Below are 20,356 nucleotides of genomic sequence, written 5' to 3'. Positions count from 1 at the left end.
TTGTACATGCATTTGCAAGTCACATATATTCCATTTCAACTATTTCATTAAAAAAAACTTGAAAAAGTGTACTTTCTGTTTTACAAAATTATCACCACCAACTGCATTCAATTTTTACATAACATTAAGAGTGAGCTGCCATTTTAAATGAAGAGGAAATGACATCATTTGAGGAGCCAAGTTTAAAATCTGGCAATTTAAACTGCCATTTAACATTCACAATATGATTAGCCGAGCATAACATATCCATTCCATCACATTATATAGCTAGATACATTTTTTTTTTCTACCAGTCCCTTGAATTTAACTCTTGAATGCTTATCCAAAACAAGGAGAACAGCAGCCATTTTGGCTGGAATTGTCTGAATAACTGAACACATTCATTTTCATTAATTCATTCATCTTTCTTAAAAACAACCATTCTCCAAAAGAAAAGGCAGACATGCCACAGAATATCTTATAAAACTTAACTTTCAATAAACAACATCCCTTGAAACATTTACAGGGTGAACCGATAAAAGTTATTCAAATGTACAGCAATATGCATGTTGTATATCCATTTTAACAAGCACAAGTCAGCTATCAAAAAAGCTAAATCAATAAGCAGTGAGGTGTCAGTGTGACAGATGGGCTGCTGACAGGCAGAAATCAAAGCGGATGGTCAGAGCCGCTAGTGTGTGTGAGCAACGCATGCTGCAGTGTGTGAGAGCAGCGTAGCACCTGCACACACACCGCAAATATGAACGAGACACGATAAATAGGAAAGAACTCACGTTCTACTGCATTTATGAGGCTAAAGGTCCTCTGACACACAAATCCTCTTGGTTGGGACACGTGGGTAAACACACACACATAGAAATATAAAGCAGAGCTCTTACCATTCATGGCTGCAGGTGGCAGGGATACAAGGAGCGCGGTCCTGATCTCCTCGTCTCAGCTGGCTAGATCAGTCATCTGCACCACACACACACACACACACACACACAGAGAGAGAGAAAGAAGAAATGTCCACTCATTAATAATGCAGGCAGGGGAGTGCAGGGCTGTCGCTATCTCCGTCCTGCACTCTCAGAGTGAAAGAGAGAGAAGAGGATGTGTAAAGGAGAGAGGAAGGGTGAGAGGGAGGAGATGAGCGCTATAAACTCCCCATACAAATGTTTTCAACAGACTAATGCTCTATGTGCAAAATCTTAATAAACAATGACACTTTTATGACTGACTGCATCGATATCCTCCTTCTAATAACATCAGAAACTGATTTCACTGCGATCAAAGAAAGCTTGATCATTACTTTGGGTGGAAACAACACTTGAACCCCGTAAAACCTGAATCATGAAATAAGAGCCAAGAAAACCCAACAAACGGAACTTTTAATGAATTTGATACAGTAGAATATAAAGCTCACTCTCAAAGAGGAAAAATACCTCAAGTCTATAAAAAGGCCTAAACTGAGCAAAAATATGTAAATTGGTACAAATGCAAAATTTAAATCAACAAAAATTGTAAGCTGTCACTCTATATCTCCTAATAATGTCTTCGGACGTATAATGAAATAAAAGCACTATGTAGGTTTATTCCTGTAAGCCTGACACTGATGGATGAAATCATATATAACTCTTGCAAATTGAATAAATATTACGGTAATGCTTCCGGTAAATGTCAGAGGTGGGGGTCACTAATGGGAGTCAGCCAAGAACTCTGATTCACACATTAAATCAATTATATTCTGACATCATCTCTGTACTGTACACATGAAAAAAGATCGAGATGGCAGATAATTATATTAAATATGACTGGGGTGAGTTGATATGGGTACAGGCAGAGACCAAAACAGACATAATGGACAATGATTTACATATATGCAAGTACAAAAACATGTATATAGATCCTATTTGCATTACATTTCATTCACACGCACACAAACACAAATATGCCAAAATTTTAGCTCTGCCATCGCAGGAATAAATTACAGTCATATAAATGCAGCCTTACGATATGCAGCTGCCACAGGGATAAAAGGATGAGCAAATATAAAACTATTAGTTTATTTGAAAACTGAAGGACTGTATCTTTGTCTGTAGGGCTTTAGAGAATAGCTTTCCGATTCCCAACCCTTCTACTAAATTATTTCATTCTTGCAACTTTAAGTTTTTGCTTTTTTTTTTGTTTATGATTTGTCATTTTCTATATTCTCTATATATATATATATATATATATATATATATATATATATATATATATATGATCATATCAACATATCGGCCAGTCCAAGCTGGCAGACACCATCCAGCATAATTATACAAGACTGTCCCACCACAGACTAGTCATTTAGACCACCCAGACTTATGACATTTTTTTGGTTTTATACACCCCTATTAAGTGGTCAGTTTATCTAATATCGGCCGATCCCAAAATGTCCAAGCATCAGCTAGGTTAATATATGACTACCACTAATCAGAAGTCATTTAACAGACCAGTTTTGCTGTAACTGACAGCTGTCAGGTCTTCAAAACCAATCACTGATAGCAGAATATACACACGTTGAAAACAGGGAGAAAGTAGCTGACAGGAAGTGATGTGTGGCAGTATTTGGTAGGGCTGTGGGAGCAGGTCAATAGAGGAACAGAATGCAGTCAGACAGGACCAGCTTCCAGAAAAGCGCTCGGATAGGGCAAGCTTGTCATGCGTGTCGTATCACTCCCTTTTCTCTCATTCTCTCCCCATCTAACACTCTGGCTGTGCTTTTCTTTTTTTCAAAGAGCGGTGGACAGATTGAGTGACTTGTTTATTTGCATTTAATGCCATGACACCAAATCTGTGCAAATATTAGGCAGGTCAGGTGTTTTTATTTATTTATTTTTTTAAGAAATTGTTAATGCTCATCAAGTCATAATAGTGTGACATTAATACGGTTTAAAATTGCCATTTTCTATTTGAATATTTAAGATGTCATTTTTTTCCTGTGATTATGGCAAAGCTACTTGAGAAACTTTTTAGTTATTATCATTATTTACAAAAAAAAAAAACATTTGTATTAAGCGCTACTTAATATTTGAGTAGACACAATGATACCTTTTAAGGATTCTTTGATGAAAAAAATAAAAACATTCAAAAAAAGCATTTATTTAATTTTTGTAACATTAAAAATGTCTTTACCATTACGGCTAAATAAAACGATTAATAAAAAGCAAACAAACATTAAATGTAAAATTTTAATTGAATGATCTTTCACAAACTGCATATTTAAATGAGAATAACTATATTTAAATTGGAAACTGCATGCGTTGCATAGCTCTCTTTCCAGTACATATTGAGTCAAATGGAAATCACCCAAAACCGCTGTGTTCCTGAGAGCTTTGAGAGACCAATGTTATTTCATTGTGGCTTTGCATGTTACTTGCAGCTGGGTCAAATTTTGCATGGATTGATCTACAGCAAATATCGAAAATTCTGCTCTTAATAAAACATTTAAAAATAAATTTTTCTTTCCATAATATTATCATTAGCTTGTCAGTTATAACGTCAAATTCTTTGGTACTATATGAATTCTTTGGAAACTCTCAATCACAGAGAAAAGGACAATGTAATGGTGTCATGCTTCCTTCACTAACTTTATTTTAATGACGTGTACAGTACAATGTGAGAACTGCAAAGATAGACTGTGAGGTCATAGCTGGGCATGTCCCGCCACCTCCTGCCTCCACCCTGTGTATGATTTAACAGCCACAAAAGAACAAAGGAAGTGGGAGGAAAGCAAAAACGAAACAGGATGTCAACAGGTCACAAACAATGTTAAACGCTCTGGACCCACAGCCTCGTGGTCGGAGAGGACATTAAGCCACATTAAGACCAACAAACCCTGTCTGTGTGTCAGACCGTTCACTTTTGTTCTTGCCACTGAATCCTCAGATCTCATAAAATGAAAGCATTGCTTGTAGAAGTGAGCGTGTAGCCTTGATCATGTAATAAAATAAATAAATAGATAAATAAATAAATAAAACATCTCTGGCATTATTACCAGAGGTGCTGAGGGCGGTTGGTACAATTTCATGTCCCTATACTGTTAAATTATATTTGCTTATTCGTCAATTGTTCTTTTAGTTTTGTAATCCATTTAACTGAAATACGTCTGTTTAACTGATTTCAAGAACCCAGAGCTCTTCCACTTTCTGAGAGACGTTGTCAGATGGCTTTATGTGCAGAAGGTCATGCAGGTCACGTCAGTGAAGCCTGAACAAACAGACAGACAGCTGGCAAGAAAGCATAATACACTGTACATAAACATCACACTACTAAAACATCACTGCATCAGGGCTCAACAAAAAGGATCTTGATGGCGCAGTTATTGGGCCATGAGTTTTTAATTTTTACTTGCCCTGCCAACATTTTCCTTGGCTGTAGGCCTATGTTTAAAAACTGCCATTTTTCTTGTACATATATATTTTAGTATTATAGCTTTAGTATTAGCTTTTATTTTTATATTTTCAGTTTTCATTTTAAAATTATTCATCTGGTTACGAGTTTCTGCGATTTATTTTTTGCCAATTATTATTTTATTTCGGTTGTATTTCAATGATCACATTATAAATTGTTTTAGTTAACAATAAGTGCACTGTTCCACCAACATATTTTATGTGCAATGTGCTCATTCACCTGCAAACAAAGGGCAAAAATCTGTCATTATGGTTTGACAAATCATTCTCCTTCACTGATCCAGAATTTACAAGGACATTTCCTGAAAAGGAATCAACTAACGCAGATTAATATTAATTTAAAAGAGCCCTAAAAGCCCAACAAGATTGTTATGTGATGTCATATAACCGTTTACAGAATAGAGTAAATTATAGCACATTATTAAGAGAGAGAGAGAGATCAGGAGCAAATTGATCAATATGAAGTCCAGGCTATGGAACAAAAAAGACGGCAGACCAATAAAAGGATCAGAAACACTGACCAATGACTGTGATGGCCAAAAATTTTGTCTAGTTAGCCAATGCATTAAGTTTAGAAAAACAACCATCATCATCATTATCTATTAGATCATGTTCCGGAAACTGTCACGTAGAGAATGAGTCATTGTAGCAATAAAATATCTCATACAAAAGCAATTAACCATTTATGCTAACTTATACTAACGTATTTTGTTTAACTCCACTAGACAGTATCTGCTTCATCTTATCTGAGAGTGAAAGGCAGAAAGACGGGTTTGCCTCTCGTCTGGCAGGTTTGTGAGAAGAAAGTATGCTCGAAAGCACTTTGAATCATGTCTTTTACATGAGTTGACACATGACTCACAATGAACTCTAATATTTGTACTATGAAGCTCTGAAGGACTTTGAAAAGTGTGAAACTGGACACTTCCCAACTCATCACACAACCACTGTAAAACCAGCAGAAAATGTTCAATTACGTTACATGCAAGTTACCATAGACTGTATTTGTATAACAGGTACTGTATCTGTATTCTAACTAGCTATAAAGTGTGATTAATTCATATACCATTAACATGAGCAGACATTTGAGCAGTATTACAAGAGGTACGTTAACGTTACTCACATTACACAACAGCATTATTGACTGCGCGAAAACTCTCCTGGGAGGAAAACATATCCTTTTCCATTGTCCTCTGAATTAACGTGATGACAAGCGGCTTTCAGGGTTTCTTTAAAGAATTTCTGCAGTGTTTTATTGAGAGTCTTTGACAACCTGTTGCTATACGGCGCTGTCAGACAAACAACATGACAACATGGCTGACGACGAGACGTGCACGAGCGCTGCGCGCACAAGAGCCTTTAAGAGCCGATGATGGGAGGAGCTACGAGCGTTTCAGTGCAACACATCTGTTCAGCCCCTCCCTCCCTAGACACAAAACATTACACTCAATCCACACCAGGCCCTTCTCTATCTATCTATCTATCTATCTATCTATCTATCTAGGACACTGAAGAAGAACCAGCTGTCTTTAGCAATCCTGGTGAACTTCTACCGGTGTGCTTTTAAGAGCATCCTGACCAGTTGCATCACAGTCTGGTATGGGAACTGCTCAGTTGCTGACGGCAGAGGGTGGTGAAAACTGCCCAACGCATCACAGGGACAACACTTCCTGCATGAGGACATCCAGAGGAAACGCTGTCTACATCGAGCTCGCAGCATTCTCAAGGACTCCTCTCACCCTGACCATGGACTGTTTAACCTCCTGCCCTCCGGTAGGAGCTTCAGGAGCCTCCGGACAAGGACCACAAAATTCAGGAACAGCTTTTTCCATAGGATTTTTCCCTACAGCTGTCTCCTTACTGAACTCTGCCCTCTGACACCCCTCAACACCCCCCCAACACACACACACACACACACACACACACACAGACTCCTCAGCCCTCCTCATCACTACATCTGACTGATTTATTTATTTATTTACAACAAGCAAAAACAGTTGTTATTACTTGCACTACTGTCTGTTCATCCAGGAACACTGAGTAATACATTTGCACTCTGAAATATTTTCTATGCACTTTACTCTCCATTACTACTAGTGTAAATTATGTTCATAGATTCTGCCTACATACACTTTTACATAATCAATCTGTATAGTATGTTCATATTACACCTAGACCAAGCTCATAGTATTTAAAATCTGTAAATTATGTATTGTACATATTGTAGACCTTGTATATTCTGTACTTACTGCTTATTGCACTTCTGCTAGATGCATTTAGTTGCCTTGTACCTTACATGTAGTGACAATAAAGTTGAATCTAATCGAATCTATCTATCTATCTATCTATCTATCTATCTATCTATCTATCTATCTATCTATCTATCTATCTATCTATCTATCTATCTATCTATCTATCTATCCAAAACAATAAATTCTTTATATTGCCACACAAATCAGCTTCAGAAATAAGTGTATCCATCTAGCTTGTTTTCAATTCACAGTTACTAAATACTAATGTTTTACAGCAATATAGTCTATATTTAAATGACTTATTTAACCAAATATAATTTTCAATCATGTCTATATGGATCGTTGTACAGTATATAGGCCTACATTTGAATCCTAATCTTATGGATCTAATTACTCTTGTGAAAATAATATTATGAAAATAATTACTTTGACAGAGAAGGTTTCTGCAAACACCAAGTATTTCATGAACTTGAGACAAGAGCTATTTTTCTAGTTTAGCCTAGAAAAAAATAAGAAAACAAAACAAAAGAAAAGAAATTACATTTCCAAATAGATGCCACACGAGGGCGCACTTTACCTGCATAACATTAATGGATACCTTTCCAATTAGGTTTCCTGCTAAATGAAGTAATGAAACACTTTCGTTCCTGTAATATTTTATTCTTAAAGTGTGCTTCCTGTTAAGTATAACATATCTCTGTAAAGGTACAAAGTATGCACAAATGGCTAACTTGTCGACTGGAGCATCATTATCAATTTCGACAAATGTCAGAGATTAATCTTCTCTCTCCTGATATCATGAGTAAAACAAACTCTGATCATGCCATAACAAAATAATTATTGTAAAAAAAAAATTCAATTCCGTATTAATTAATTAAAGTCAGAGGAGGACAGTAGTGAAGTATTTTTTTACTTTGCTGTAAAAGTACTTTTGAAGTGTCAGTAATTTTAATTTATAAAAATGTAGTACAGTAACATGCTTTGGAATGTAGTGAAGTAAAGTTTTCCGATGTAAAACACTCTGGTAAACTACAGATACTTTTTAAATGTAGTTGAGTAAAGTAAAAATACTTCACTACTGTCCACCTCTGATTAAAGCAATGCTAGTTTATCAGAAGCTGGCGTGAGATCCGCAGTCCTGCTCAAACTCCAGATCCTCACATTGGGCTCCTCCGGGTTCCGGGGTTTGAGTCTGTCCTGATAACCGATTCCCCCAGAAGAAAGTTTAAGAAAGCACTCAAACAGAAGAATAAGGGCAGGATCCTTTGAATCACGAGGCGGGATGTCAGGATGGTTGCAGAACAGGTTAAGACACCGGAATGGACAACAGCACTAATAAAGAACAAGTGGACTTATTGTAATTAAACCAAAAAAAGTATCTTTTCCATGAAAAAAAATGACGTTTCATAAGAGAATAGTGGAGCCCCGGAGTCTGGGCAGAATAAACAGAGAACGACTGGAAGTTAACGGTGATGTGTTTGCTTCCCTGGATGCTGTGAACTGTCACACTTTGATTAACATCCTCCGTCAGCTGTCCGATCTGTCACGGCACGCGAGCAGCATGTTTGCGGAGATCCAGACTGAATCAGCGCTGGTCATCAGTAAAGCTTCTGCGCTGCAGCACAGGCTCGACTCACTGCAGGACACTGTGCGACATCTCAACCACAAGAGGACCACGATCCGTGAGTGCTTTACCTTCATCTATTCAACTACAATGTGGCAAGCATATTCCTTAAAACTAACAAGTAGCCTATTTATTTTTTTTATATTACAGTACGCATTTTTAAATGATTAGTATGCAACCTTTTTTTTTTTTTTTTTTTTTCAGTATTCTTTACATTACTATTCACAATTTAGATTTTACTATTCATTAGATACCACAAGGCCTACTTATCTATTTATGCCGAATGTGTAACCGATTATAACTAAGAAACAAGTATACCACACATGAAAAAAAAAAAAAAATAGTCTTCTAATTCAAAATGCCATGTTTAGTTCAATGTGTGACATTATTTGAGAAATTGACTAGCAATTTTTAAATGAAAAGTGTTCCTACACGATTTAGCCATAGAATCCAGTGGCAAAACTAAACAATTTGTTAAAAATACCAACGGATACCTGTTACTTGGATACTGACTAGCAAACAAATAAGCAGTGATTAACTAAATATATTGTAGCTAATGTAAAAGTTGCTACAGTATTTTTTGAATACTAAAATACTAAAATAAATGCTATTAAGATCAAATATGCATGTTAATTTTAGGAATAAACGTTAAAATGGCTTGCCATAACAGCAGTGCATGATTCCAGATCATTAATTCCAAATTCCTTTCTAGATGCTTAGCTTTGTCTGGATGTGGAATTCCTTTCAGGCTTGTGCTGTGTTGTACTTTTATCTCATGGCACCTGTGGTTGCCTGCCACTTTTCACTCTCTGTTTGTGAACTCCAGCTCCAATTAGAACATAAAAAATAGAGGCTTTTGGGACAGACTACTGTGCCAGTAATAATGGTTGGCCCAGCACTCATTGAGGTCTTCTCAGGGCCGATGTTCTCCATTGTGCTGAGCATGTGAATGCTGTCTTTCTGCTCACGATAGATTATTCTGGAATATATTTGTAGGATTTGTTCAAGGTGGCAGAAACGAGTCTTCTTTATTTCCTTTTTTCTCTACACCCACATATTTCTTTGTATCTCCATGGTTGATATGTTGCACTTTCTGTTCTGCGATTCCCTGCAATGCTTTCACCTCCAAAGAAAACAATGGGTGTTTTCACTGGCCCTCCCTCCAGAACTAAGCCTAGAGTAAGGTGAGTGGAGTGCAGGAAGCAGAGCATAAGTGGATACATGTGTGCTCCAGACTTCCAGCCCTGGACTATATATTATAAGGTACTGAGAAAAAGAAAGTGAGTGATTCTTTGTCTGCTGTATGCTATGACATGGAATCTATAGACACTGGATACAATGGATATACAATTTAAATGATCAGACAAATGACAAATAACACAAGACTATCTTCAATAGATATAGTAAATGCATCGATCAAATATATGTAGAATATGGTGATCTCAGTTGTGATTTTAAAGAGCCAAACAGATGGGAAATCAAAAATTACCTGTATTACAGTGTATGATGTAGCTGTCCATCTGTGCAAACAATGTGCAAATAATTAAACCAAAAAGTACACGATTTATAAAGTTATTGGCTTCTAAAGTAAGGAGTCGACTCAAAACGAGTCGTTATAGATTTCAAATCTTTTGCCCATCTCTATGTACGTCACTAGGAGCACTTTGCATAATAATCTCCGCCTACCGTGTTGGGAGAAACGGAACTCTGACCTGCCCCACCCCCACCACACAGACGCTCTGTTTGGTGTGATAGCATCATGTCAAGGAGACCGTTTGTTTTATTTTCACTGCCAAAGAATGAAGATCAGAAGAACCAATGGCTAAAATTCATTTTCACCACAATACCAGAGCAGTACAACAAATCCCTTTTGTTGTGTTCACAACATTTCACTGATGACTGCTTTTCTAATCTCGGTGAGTAAAGCGGGATTTCGAAGCGTTTGGCCATAAAAGATGGTTCATTACCAACTTTATTTAGAACAACGAGCATCTCCGAATCACAACGCGAAGTATGATTATGAAGTTATGTGTCTGTTTTCTCCCGAGCGTCTTATCAGTATGTGTGCTGTCTGAAAACCTGTCTGCGCTGATCGTCATGTACAAACATGTCATGAATATGAAGTGAAACTGCGTGAATACTCAACGAAGAGACATGAGAGAAATATCTATAGAAAGCTTGACATGTCTAGTTTAAAACTAAACAAGTGCTGCCGAACAGATATTCTGTGATAAAGTAATCCATATGAAAACAACACGATGTCTGTTTTTCATGTCTCCCTTCGTTATATGTGACCACGCCCCCACGCTGAACATGCTATTCAGATTCAAACTGAAGCGCGCGGCTTGAATACACACACACAGAAGAAAAAGCAGCGAGACTGTTCAAGTTTTTTATTTAACTGTTTGCTTCGCGATGAGAGGAATAAGACATAATTCACCCCAAACAGATGCTAATGCATAGTTTACCGTGGAGATGTGTGGGGAACAACCAATCCAAACTGGTTATGTTAGTTAACCAATCAGAACACAGTATGCTACCGAAAGGTGGGGTTTAAGGAAACTGAATCTTTTGAAGTTGAACAGCTTCGCGCGAACCGTTTGGGGATCTCTGAGAATTGAGGTAATTTTAAAATGATATTTTGACAAAATGACAATGTTTTTTAAACCTTGGATGGATTTAAACCTAATGTACAGGACTTATAAACAGTGATAGGGAGCTTAGAATTTTCATCTTACTGGCTCTTTAAAGTTCCTATAAATTATTGAAACACACTTGTTGGACTCCCCAAAACTTTTTTTACCAGATTAGTTTTTTATGAAGTATTTATTAATTGGTTTGTATCAGATGTACATGAATTTTTTTTTTAAACTATAAATATATATATTTTTTATATTTTGTATTCATTACTTGGTGTAGTTTATTTTGTTTTTAATTTATAGTCTTTGCAAACCTTATTGTTATGCACACTAAAAAAGGATGGAAATTCGATTCAACATATTTGCATCCCATTTTGCTTACATTTTTTCAAATCATATATTTATTGAGAAAAACAAAGAAGGCTAAGACTTGATTTTGTGTATGGGAAATTGGTTGGATCTTGGATATATATATATAAATTGACCATTATTTTGAATCGCCTGCAATGTCCGTGGTGGTGATGTCCATAAAAAAATTTTTTTTTAAAAAGTTTTCTGTTTCGGAGGCAGAAGTAGTTTAATTTTTATTAATAAATAAATGCACACAGAATAAATACATGAATCAATACCTGATATATTTGTATGCAGTCAAGGTTTGTTATAATGCACAAAGGAATTAAACATTTTGCATAAACACGATTGTTTCTGCACATTAGCCCCCCATATTTTGTTTGTTTTGACAATAGCAGCAATAAAGCGTAGTATATTTACTGTTGGGTCTGAAATATATAAACCATACAGACATTGTGTGACTGTATGCAGTCCAGCTGTTTTATTCCTACCTCTCCCTCCTTCCCTCAGAGAGCAACTCCAACCCATACCTCAGAGTTCGTCTGCAGGGGGAATGCATGTCGAAACCAGATGTTGGTCCAGCCCTTATGAAGGCTTTCATTGAAACTTTTGTTTTTGTTTTTATCACAGCCAGATGGATGCACACCCTCTCTCTTTTTCGGGATATATTTTCCTCATTATAATTAGGGAAATGTAATTTTTTCCCATTGTTTGTGTGCTTTTTCTTTTTTCCTCCAACTCTTTATCTGCAAATGGAATGGACACTGACGTTGTATTTTTTATCTTCTGCTCAACTGGGCAATAACTTAATACGAGCAGAGAGCTTTGAGTTCCTAAGAGTTGAAAGCTGGAACCTTGGTGTGTTAATCTATTCAAATCCATGAAAATCTGGTATCAGTTTAAAATCCTCTGAAGTCCATATTGAAGGAAATATGGACTGTTGCAAGCTAAGATTCGAAATCTGGCCTGCAGAAGGTTGAATGCTTATTTCAAAAATGGCCTGACCAAAATACTGGAAGTTTATCCAACAATAGGCTATAATTGGATCAGAATGTTTTTCTTTGAATATTTTATTTACAAGTTAGTGAAGTTCAAGGCACACGTCTTTAGTGAATGGAGTTAAGTTAAATGGCAATAATGGGTGCATTGTAGAGTTCCTACAAACTATTTCGCTGCGCACATATGTTGATTATGAAGTTACTTGGTCTTTATCATTACAATTTTACTATGGAGATAAATGAATAATGATTAGATATTTGCCGTACTTTTTACTTTACTAAAAAGAGAAAAACCTCTTACATGTACTTGTACATTTTATGGAGCTCTGTTAAATGTGTTTTTATGCTCACTGACTGAAATACAACTCGTGATCACTCTGCTGTTTCACTCATATGGGAAAGTTTTGCACTCTTGTGACATCCTGTTGTTTAAACAGTTGTATCACATATCTCTCTCAGCCAGACAATAGATTCCAACTGGAACTTCTGTAAAGTCCATCTTGGTGGAACTTGGTGGGCTTGTTTTTATTTCATGACTGATTTTTATGGGCGCTCCGGACTATTTGTATTTCCTTATGTAAGCTGTTGTTGGGAAATGATTCTGTGTAGTGAGTTATGTAAATGGAGGCAGAGGGCTTTGTATTTACACACTATTTACTACTTTTCCATTTTAATTAATTAAATACATTATTTTGGCCGTAAAGTTGTTTGGTAAAACTTCTTTTTACATATTAGGAAATCTGGCTAATTTGTAAAAGCTCTAATATGTAAGCTGTTGTATGTATTAGCACTTGTACAGAATTTCGATTTTTCTTTATGAGATGGTTTGTGTGCCCGTTTTACATTTTTATTCTTTATGCATTATGAAGCCTCTCTCATGATGATTTTCAATAGCAGGATTCATGAGCTGGACTAAAAAGCATGCTTGATATGAAAGGCTCTAGTGAGCAGACCACGGTAAGATTTCAACTCATCGGTTTTCTCAGAGAATCTAATTTGATAGAACAAAAGGAGGAGGTCTGATTGAATTACAATAATGGAAGGAGAATGGCAGGTACTTCTTACATAGAACAAAGGACTAGAGCAGTGGGGAGTATTAATGGTAGATATGGAGGAGTTACAGAGTAGTGCAATAATGGGACTGAAGTGTGGTTTTACTTTTTCTAATGTAAAAGTTTGAGTATACCATGTCAGAATCGAATAATCCAACATACCTTTTCTTTTTAAGCGGAAAGTTTACTGTGCATTCAGCGTCATTAAGGGACTTCTCTGCCCTGTGGCAGCTCTGTTTTAACAATAGGTGTCTTGTGCTTGGACGAAGGGGCCCTGAACTTACATCCAGCTTGGCACCGAGAGTAGAGTCTCTGAGATTGAAACGCTTTTGTTATTGAGTTTATTTAGTCATGGCAGAGTTGGAGTAAAGGACTGCTTCGGGTTCAGGCCAACATGACTCACAGAGGTCAGGGGCTGATGTTTTCATTGAGTTTGATTCAAGTCCTCTTGGCCTTTAGTCCCATTTCCAGTGCAAAAGCCTCTCAGTCTCTACTGTTCCAGATCATTTGCCTTCTGTTTCTGGCCTCAGTCCAACTTTCTGTCGAGACTGTTTTGCCTAACTAGCTCAGAATAACATTTGCAAGGAATGTAAGTTGTAAAATGTTATAAAAAATGGCATTGGAATGGTTTTCATTTTATTCTTGGGTGAAAAGGGCATCTTAAAGTAGCCTAAGCTGGTTTGGTGGTCTGAGCTGGTTTAAGCAGGTCTCACATTCTGGGCAAGTGAGCAAAGCTGGTTTCCCTCTAAAACGCTAAAAACAGCAAATCACCTTAGGCTAGTTCAAGATGGGGTTTTTTTCCAACAGAGTTTTGTTGTTAATTATACAAAATAGCTCTAATTGCTTATTGTGTTTTGGGAATTCCAAAAGTTTTGCATAACTGTAGGCTTTAATCTGTTTACGACTGAATTCTACTCCCTGTATTCCAGATGATGGTATCTGGGAATCGTTTTTCTTCAGCATGTGGGTGTCTTTTGTGTAGATTCCCCTTCAGTTTGCCCTTCACTTCAGACTAATTAAAAGATCTCACGGGAATGTGGAGAAGTAGGTCAGTGAGGGATGCTTATTCGGGCTGAAAGAGAAATATGATTTTCCTTGGTGGAAAAATCCAGCACATTCCTAAATCCCTCAGTCAGCCAGCAGATTCACACCTGGAAGTCTGGAAGCGAAGAATCGCCCCCCTGCCACGGTGCAGTCTAACCGAGTTTGAGTTATCGTTTTCAACCCATACTCCCATATACCATTAACACACACACAGGCTTAGACAATGTATGTTAGTCTTATTAAATCTGTCTCAAAGTAGAAAAACACGGATCATTTTTTATAATTTTGGATCCGTGCTGTAATAATATGAAGGCCAGTATTTTGCTTATTAACAGTCAGTGTTTGCACCGTCACAATGGGTGGTCAAAAGTATTTTTGAAAGGATCTTCCTCAAAATTTGTAGGGTTGTTTACTGCATGAACTCATATTTTGGCGTTTGACTTGGTTGAGAATCTCCATTTCATATGTTTCCACACTTCCCACCAGTGTTTATTGTGATTTCATATCTCACAGTCAAAAGTTTATTTCTTTAAAAGATTACTAAATTGCACTATAGTATACTACGCTGTGGTCAAGATGGTTGCTGATACAGATGTTGACCTTACTGAAGTCTGTGGTGACAGCTGTGATACTGGAATAACAAAGATATGATCATTCAAGATATCATGAGATATAGGACAGTGACAGACTTTAGGATTTCCTTCTGGTTTCGCGAATGTTTCCTGTTTGTGAAGTCTGGCTATAGAGTGAAAGAAACCTTATAACAACTGGCAGCAGCCTGTAGGGGAAAATCTGTGAACAAGTCTCCCTGAACTTGAAATGAAGCCTTCAGCCTTTTGTAGACGTGTTGTATGAAAAATATATAGCGTCTTCTTGATCAGAGATATATCTGGTGTCGTTTTTTGCTTGGCTTCTACAAATGAAAGCGAAGATGAAAGAGCTCTTCAAATTCATCTCAAGTTATGAATAACGCTAAATTCTCATTGGGATGGTCTTTGTTTATAATTTCATCAAGCCTCTTTGCAAGATCCATGAAACAAATCAGCTCAGTCCATATAATTAATTATTTAACGTATTTCAAGTAGGCCAGAATCACCTAGAATCACCTTTCTACAAGTTAATGTCTTAATGTCTGTGTCTGAATTTCCGAGCCGGATGCAATAAATAATACACGCAGAAGGAATATTGTGAAAGGTCTTAAGACTATATATCTATTTATAATAATTAATAGAAACTGCTCTGGGTTTGGTCTGTTTCCACAAGGAGTGGTGAGAAGAAAACTAAGCGATTTTCAGATCGCTTATTGCATTTTTGTGCAAAAACAAACAAGCAACCTAGAGAAATAAAACAGATAAAAGGGGAAATGTAGGGTAAAATTAGTCAGTTAAGGTCATTGGTAATGGTTCAACAAGTGCCCTTGATGTGACTTATTAGTTTGCAAAGGTCATATGACTGGACTTGAAATCTGCTTCCTTTTTCCAATTGAGTCCTAATTTAAAACATCTGATCCTAGGGTTGTTTAGTCCTGCTTTAGAGGGGGAAAGTGCCTTTCAAAATACCTCCAACATTAATTTTTGGAATGAGTATATGTGTGGAGAAGAAGAAATTTGAATTCATTGGTTTATTTGGGTGGAGTCGACCAACTCATAATTAAAGCCGCAGTTATGGTCTGTCTGGAATAGATTGCATTTCCATTTCATTTCAACTTTGCAGTCTGAGCACATGCTCCTTGTAGAGATTCCAGTAGTTACTGAAAACCATAAGCGTCATTACATTTTATTCAATGCTTCTTTATGCATTGAAATACAGAACCAAACTGAACTTTGTTTTTATGTGTTTATATGGCAACCTTCTTGCCAAAAGAAAAGTTGTCATGAGAATAACCTCAAACTATAACCTCAAAATAAAATGAATTCTTAAATTAATTAAAATAATTGATGCTGTTTAAATGGCAAAATGGCAGAAAAACACTGTGCAGAAGTGAAAATCTTGTGTAAACAGGAAGGTAGCTAAGCGTTTCAGACAAGCTTCTGTATCAGGTATCTGTTACAGCTCTGGCTTGATGGTTTGTCTCCCCCTTTCTTTATTTATCATGCCTTATCTGATGTTTTTAGTTTTGAATATCATCCCAGAATATAAGGAATAATGATGTCTTGATTGACATTAACAAATTTAGTAGTTGGCTACAACTACAAAAAGTTTTCCTTTTAAGCAAATCTTAGAGTGAAAGAGAATGTTTGAGTTCATAGCCCCCTCTTGTGGCTGAAATATGTTTGCTAATTTGCAGTTGGACATAGTGTACATTTATGTTCAGATATAAAATATCCTAACAATGTCAAAAGTAATCGACTGTATTATTGTTTCAAGTTATTATTACTGTAACACCCTTAAGCAGCAGAAACTAGATATTAACTAACTAGACAGCCCCAGAAACTAGACTTTAATGATCCTTTTAAGCATGCCAAGAGCACATAAAACGTTTTTTTAATACAATGTAAATGGGTCAAAGACGAAAAAGGGTTTAAGCATAAAAACAAAAATTGTAATACTGCTTTAAATTGTTTTTGCCACCCCCACCCCCATTTTTAAAAGTCTGTTTAATTTAATTGCAATTTTGCTCTTGTTTTTCTAAGCAAAAATTATTATAAATATCATAAATTTCTCCTTGATTTACAGAAGACACTCACTAAAATGTCATTCAGTGCAACAATCTTGACAGGCATATTTACAACAAAAATCAATTTAGGATTTTTGACATATGACATATGACATTTTTAAATTTGCCACTAGGTTTTGCCCATTTGTCAGTAAGAATGTTTTACTCATGCTCCCTTATTATTTTATATATTTTAATATGTGCATGTCAGAATAAACATGTTTTTTTAATTTTTCACTTAAATATTGTTTTACACTGACTTACAATGTAACATTATTTGAACCAAATTGTGACATTTTATTCTCCAAAAACTTATTTGAAAAGTAGGCACTTTACTTAAATTGAATGTGCTTAAATGGACATAAAATCACTTTTGTAAATTTCTTTTGATGTGGACATCTTAATGACTTTGACCCAAATACAATTAACATTTTTTCATGTCAATTAAAATAATGTTTTAAAGTCAATGTCAGTTTACATGCATTGCTGCGGAGTTGTGTTGAACAAAACTATGCATGGCATATAAGACTTTGGAACTGTTTTGGTGCCATCCTCAGAGCATTTTAGGGTCAGAGTGTGTAGCTTCAAGATTAATGCCATGTAAAACAGTCTGGAAGATTTGGATTGCTGCTAGATTTCAAAGCTTTTGGGAAAAATTTGACTATGGGCAAGCGGATTGTGCCAATTGGCACACGTTCTCACTATTATCAAACATTCTTTGGTGGCACCGATATGGGTAAATGGTAAAAACGTACAACCCAAGAAACACACCACAAGGGAGAAGGACTCATTCAGAAGAATTTCTTTAATTTGCTGATTGATAAAAATACTATTTGTGCGATATAAATGTCACTCATAAGCAAATCCTTGAATCTTTTTCACTGACTCGTTAAAAAGAACTCGTTCAAAAGAGTCACTTGTTTGAAAATGGGACATCACAATTCGTGCTGCAGTGGTTTTTGCATGTTGAAAACAAATATAGCAATCTTATAATATAATTTAATATTGGAATCCTATGAGATGATACCTTACACAATGTTTTCATGACTGGACATTTTTATTGCATTAGCAAACATTTTAGTCACAGTCTGGAACTCTGAAAATGTATGAATGCTGATGTATGAATCACATAAATAATTCTTTATATCAAAGGACAGTCTTTAAACTAAGAAAGAGATGTATATCCACCTCTAAATGTGAGATTTTAAATATTGTGGGGTTTTTTTTATTCCTTTTTTTCTCGGAAAGCAATGCTATTACTGCAGCTGATCAAAGTCAATGAACAAGTAACATTTCATATCTGCTCTGATTTTGCAGTGTTTTTGTATTGGATACATTCACATTAACCTGTTTTTGTGTATTTGTTTCTGTACTGTCCGTCTGTACTCATCATAGATGAATAATCATGCAAAATTCATTAAAATAACAGACACATTATGTGTCAGGACTAAGAGCCTTTCCCTGCTCAGCCATAAGACGCTCTAAAGCGATTAATCCGCCTTATCTATTTATAGAGTACATGTGGACCACGCTAAAGTGTTGCCTTATGAAGATCAGACAGGAGTAGTGTGAGAATCTTGAGGTTTAGCCAGGAGCTGTTCAGTTTAATATCACTTCAAATCGCCTTATTCATAACAGATGGAGTTTATTTTGCTCCACCTAAAGAAAGAGTATACAGAAACAGTGCTGGAGCAGACACAGCCGAGCTGGTGGAGCACATGAATGTGCACGCTCACGTACACACACACACTTGCTCACGCCAGCGCACCGACGTGTCACAGCTGGGGAGCAGAGGAAGTTCCCTACTTTGTGTCCAAAAGTTTTTCTTAGGACTTCCTGAGAGTGCACTTTGCTTGTTTGGAGTCAAACTCACTTAGACAAACAAAGAAGAATGTATTTTGGAGCTTAAAGGCATGCCGAAGACCAGCACTACTTGTAGTGCAGCTAATGAGGACAATTTCATCATATTTTGAAGCATGGATATTCTAGAAAGGGCCCGCCCTTGTTTATAAATCCCTTCATGTTTGAGTGATTTAAGCTGCTGTTTTGCGTAAATGTGGGGCATCTGGAGACGTGCCTGACTCTTCGGTTCAAGTCAGGCTTTTGTTGGCACTGGTTCTTGGAGATGTGGGGAGAGAGGAGTTTTCTGAGGTACAGAGGGGAGTTGGCAGAAGGCAAGAGTCACCCTGTACCTCGAACCCTTGGTGCTCTGGGTCTTTCCACTCTTTCTGAGCAGCGTGGACGATTCCTACCCTGCCACAGAGAGCAGCTGGATAATGACGATGACTATGATGAGTGGGTTTATGCTCCTCTCCATCACAGAGGTAAGCAGAGGACATGTGGAGTTTGTCGGTTTGTGCTATCGCCTGTACAGAACATTTTGTCGAGGGTTTCATCAGGACTGGAAGGTGTCAGGGTGACCGACAGAGTATGGGTTTGGCATTGTCATTGCACATGCAACAGTTACTATGCTAGTGTTCAAAAGTTCAGTGAGATATTTTTTGAAGGAAATGCTCTTACTGACTGCATGTATTTGATCAAACAAAAAACAAATATTACCAAATATTATTACACATTAAAATAACTGTTCTCTGTGTTAATATATTTGAAAAAGTAATTTATTCTTGTGATGGCAAAGCTGAATTTTCATCAGCCATTACTCCAGTCCTCAGCATCACATGATCCTTCAGAAATCATGCTGATTTAGTGCTTAAGAAACCTTTCTTATAATTATTAATGTTGAAAACTGCTGTGCTGCTCAATATTTTGTGGAATCCATGATACATGTGGTCACACTTTATTTTAGGGTCCAATTCACACTATTAACTAACCATTAACTATAAATTTTGCCTCAATTAATTACTTATTTGATGCTTACTTATAGTTTATAAGGTAGTTGTTAAGTTTAGGGAATTGGGTAGGATTATGGATGTCATGCATTATATGTACTTTATAAGCACTAATAAACAGCCAATATGTTAATAATAGACATGCTAATAAGCAGCTAGTTATCAGTGTGAATTGGACCCTATACTAAAGTGTTACCTACATTTTATATATGGTTATTTGAATAGAAAGTTCAAAGACCAGCGCTTTTTTGAAATATAAACCTGGTCTATTAATGGGTGAACTTTAAGAACATGTAGCCAGTATGTTACACTAAAATAAAAATTAGTAAATAAAAATAAAACAAATGTTTTGCTTTGAGAGAAAAAAAAACCTGACATAGGACTGAGACTTTCCTGCACAATGTTATCAGAAAAAAAAAAAAATCTAATTTGGCAAAAAAAAAGAAAAAAAAAAGGAT

At 36.4% G+C, this 20,356-nt stretch overlaps 2 protein-coding genes across 5 annotated transcripts in view; one reads left to right on the top strand and one right to left on the bottom strand.

The window, feature by feature from the left end:
- itsn2b (intersectin 2b) overlaps positions 1-5,808 on the bottom strand; it is a 29,324-nt gene extending 23,516 nt beyond the window's left edge. Inside the window, exons 1-2 of one of the 2 annotated variants that reach the window (XM_052580161.1) lie at positions 5,557-5,808; positions 879-954 (exon numbers count right to left, since the gene is read on the bottom strand). In XM_052580161.1, the coding sequence (XP_052436121.1) occupies positions 879-885 (7 nt within the window). In that variant the 5' untranslated portion in view covers positions 886-954; positions 5,557-5,808. The remainder of the gene's footprint in view (positions 1-878; positions 955-5,556) is intronic. The other variant, XM_052580162.1, reaches the window with a different exon arrangement.
- A 2,071-nt stretch (positions 5,809-7,879) lies between these two features.
- The window catches only part of nhsl1a (NHS-like 1a), a 43,700-nt gene continuing 31,223 nt past the window's right edge, over positions 7,880-20,356 (top strand). Inside the window, exon 1 of one of the 3 annotated variants that reach the window (XM_052580814.1) lies at positions 7,880-8,367. In XM_052580814.1, coding sequence (XP_052436774.1) covers positions 8,082-8,367 — 286 coding nt within the window. In that variant the 5' untranslated portion in view covers positions 7,880-8,081. Of the gene's footprint in view, positions 8,368-18,886; positions 19,374-20,356 lie in introns of those variants that run through there. The other 2 variants (XM_052580819.1, XM_052580816.1) reach the window with 2 other exon arrangements.

The sequence above is a fragment of the Carassius gibelio genome, chromosome B17, assembly GCF_023724105.1.
Source record: "Carassius gibelio isolate Cgi1373 ecotype wild population from Czech Republic chromosome B17, carGib1.2-hapl.c, whole genome shotgun sequence".
In the NCBI taxonomy this organism is placed as follows: domain Eukaryota; kingdom Metazoa; phylum Chordata; class Actinopteri; order Cypriniformes; family Cyprinidae; genus Carassius; species Carassius gibelio.
Note: the sequence above shows the minus strand (reverse complement) of the source record. Positions and strands in the feature narration are given on the sequence as shown.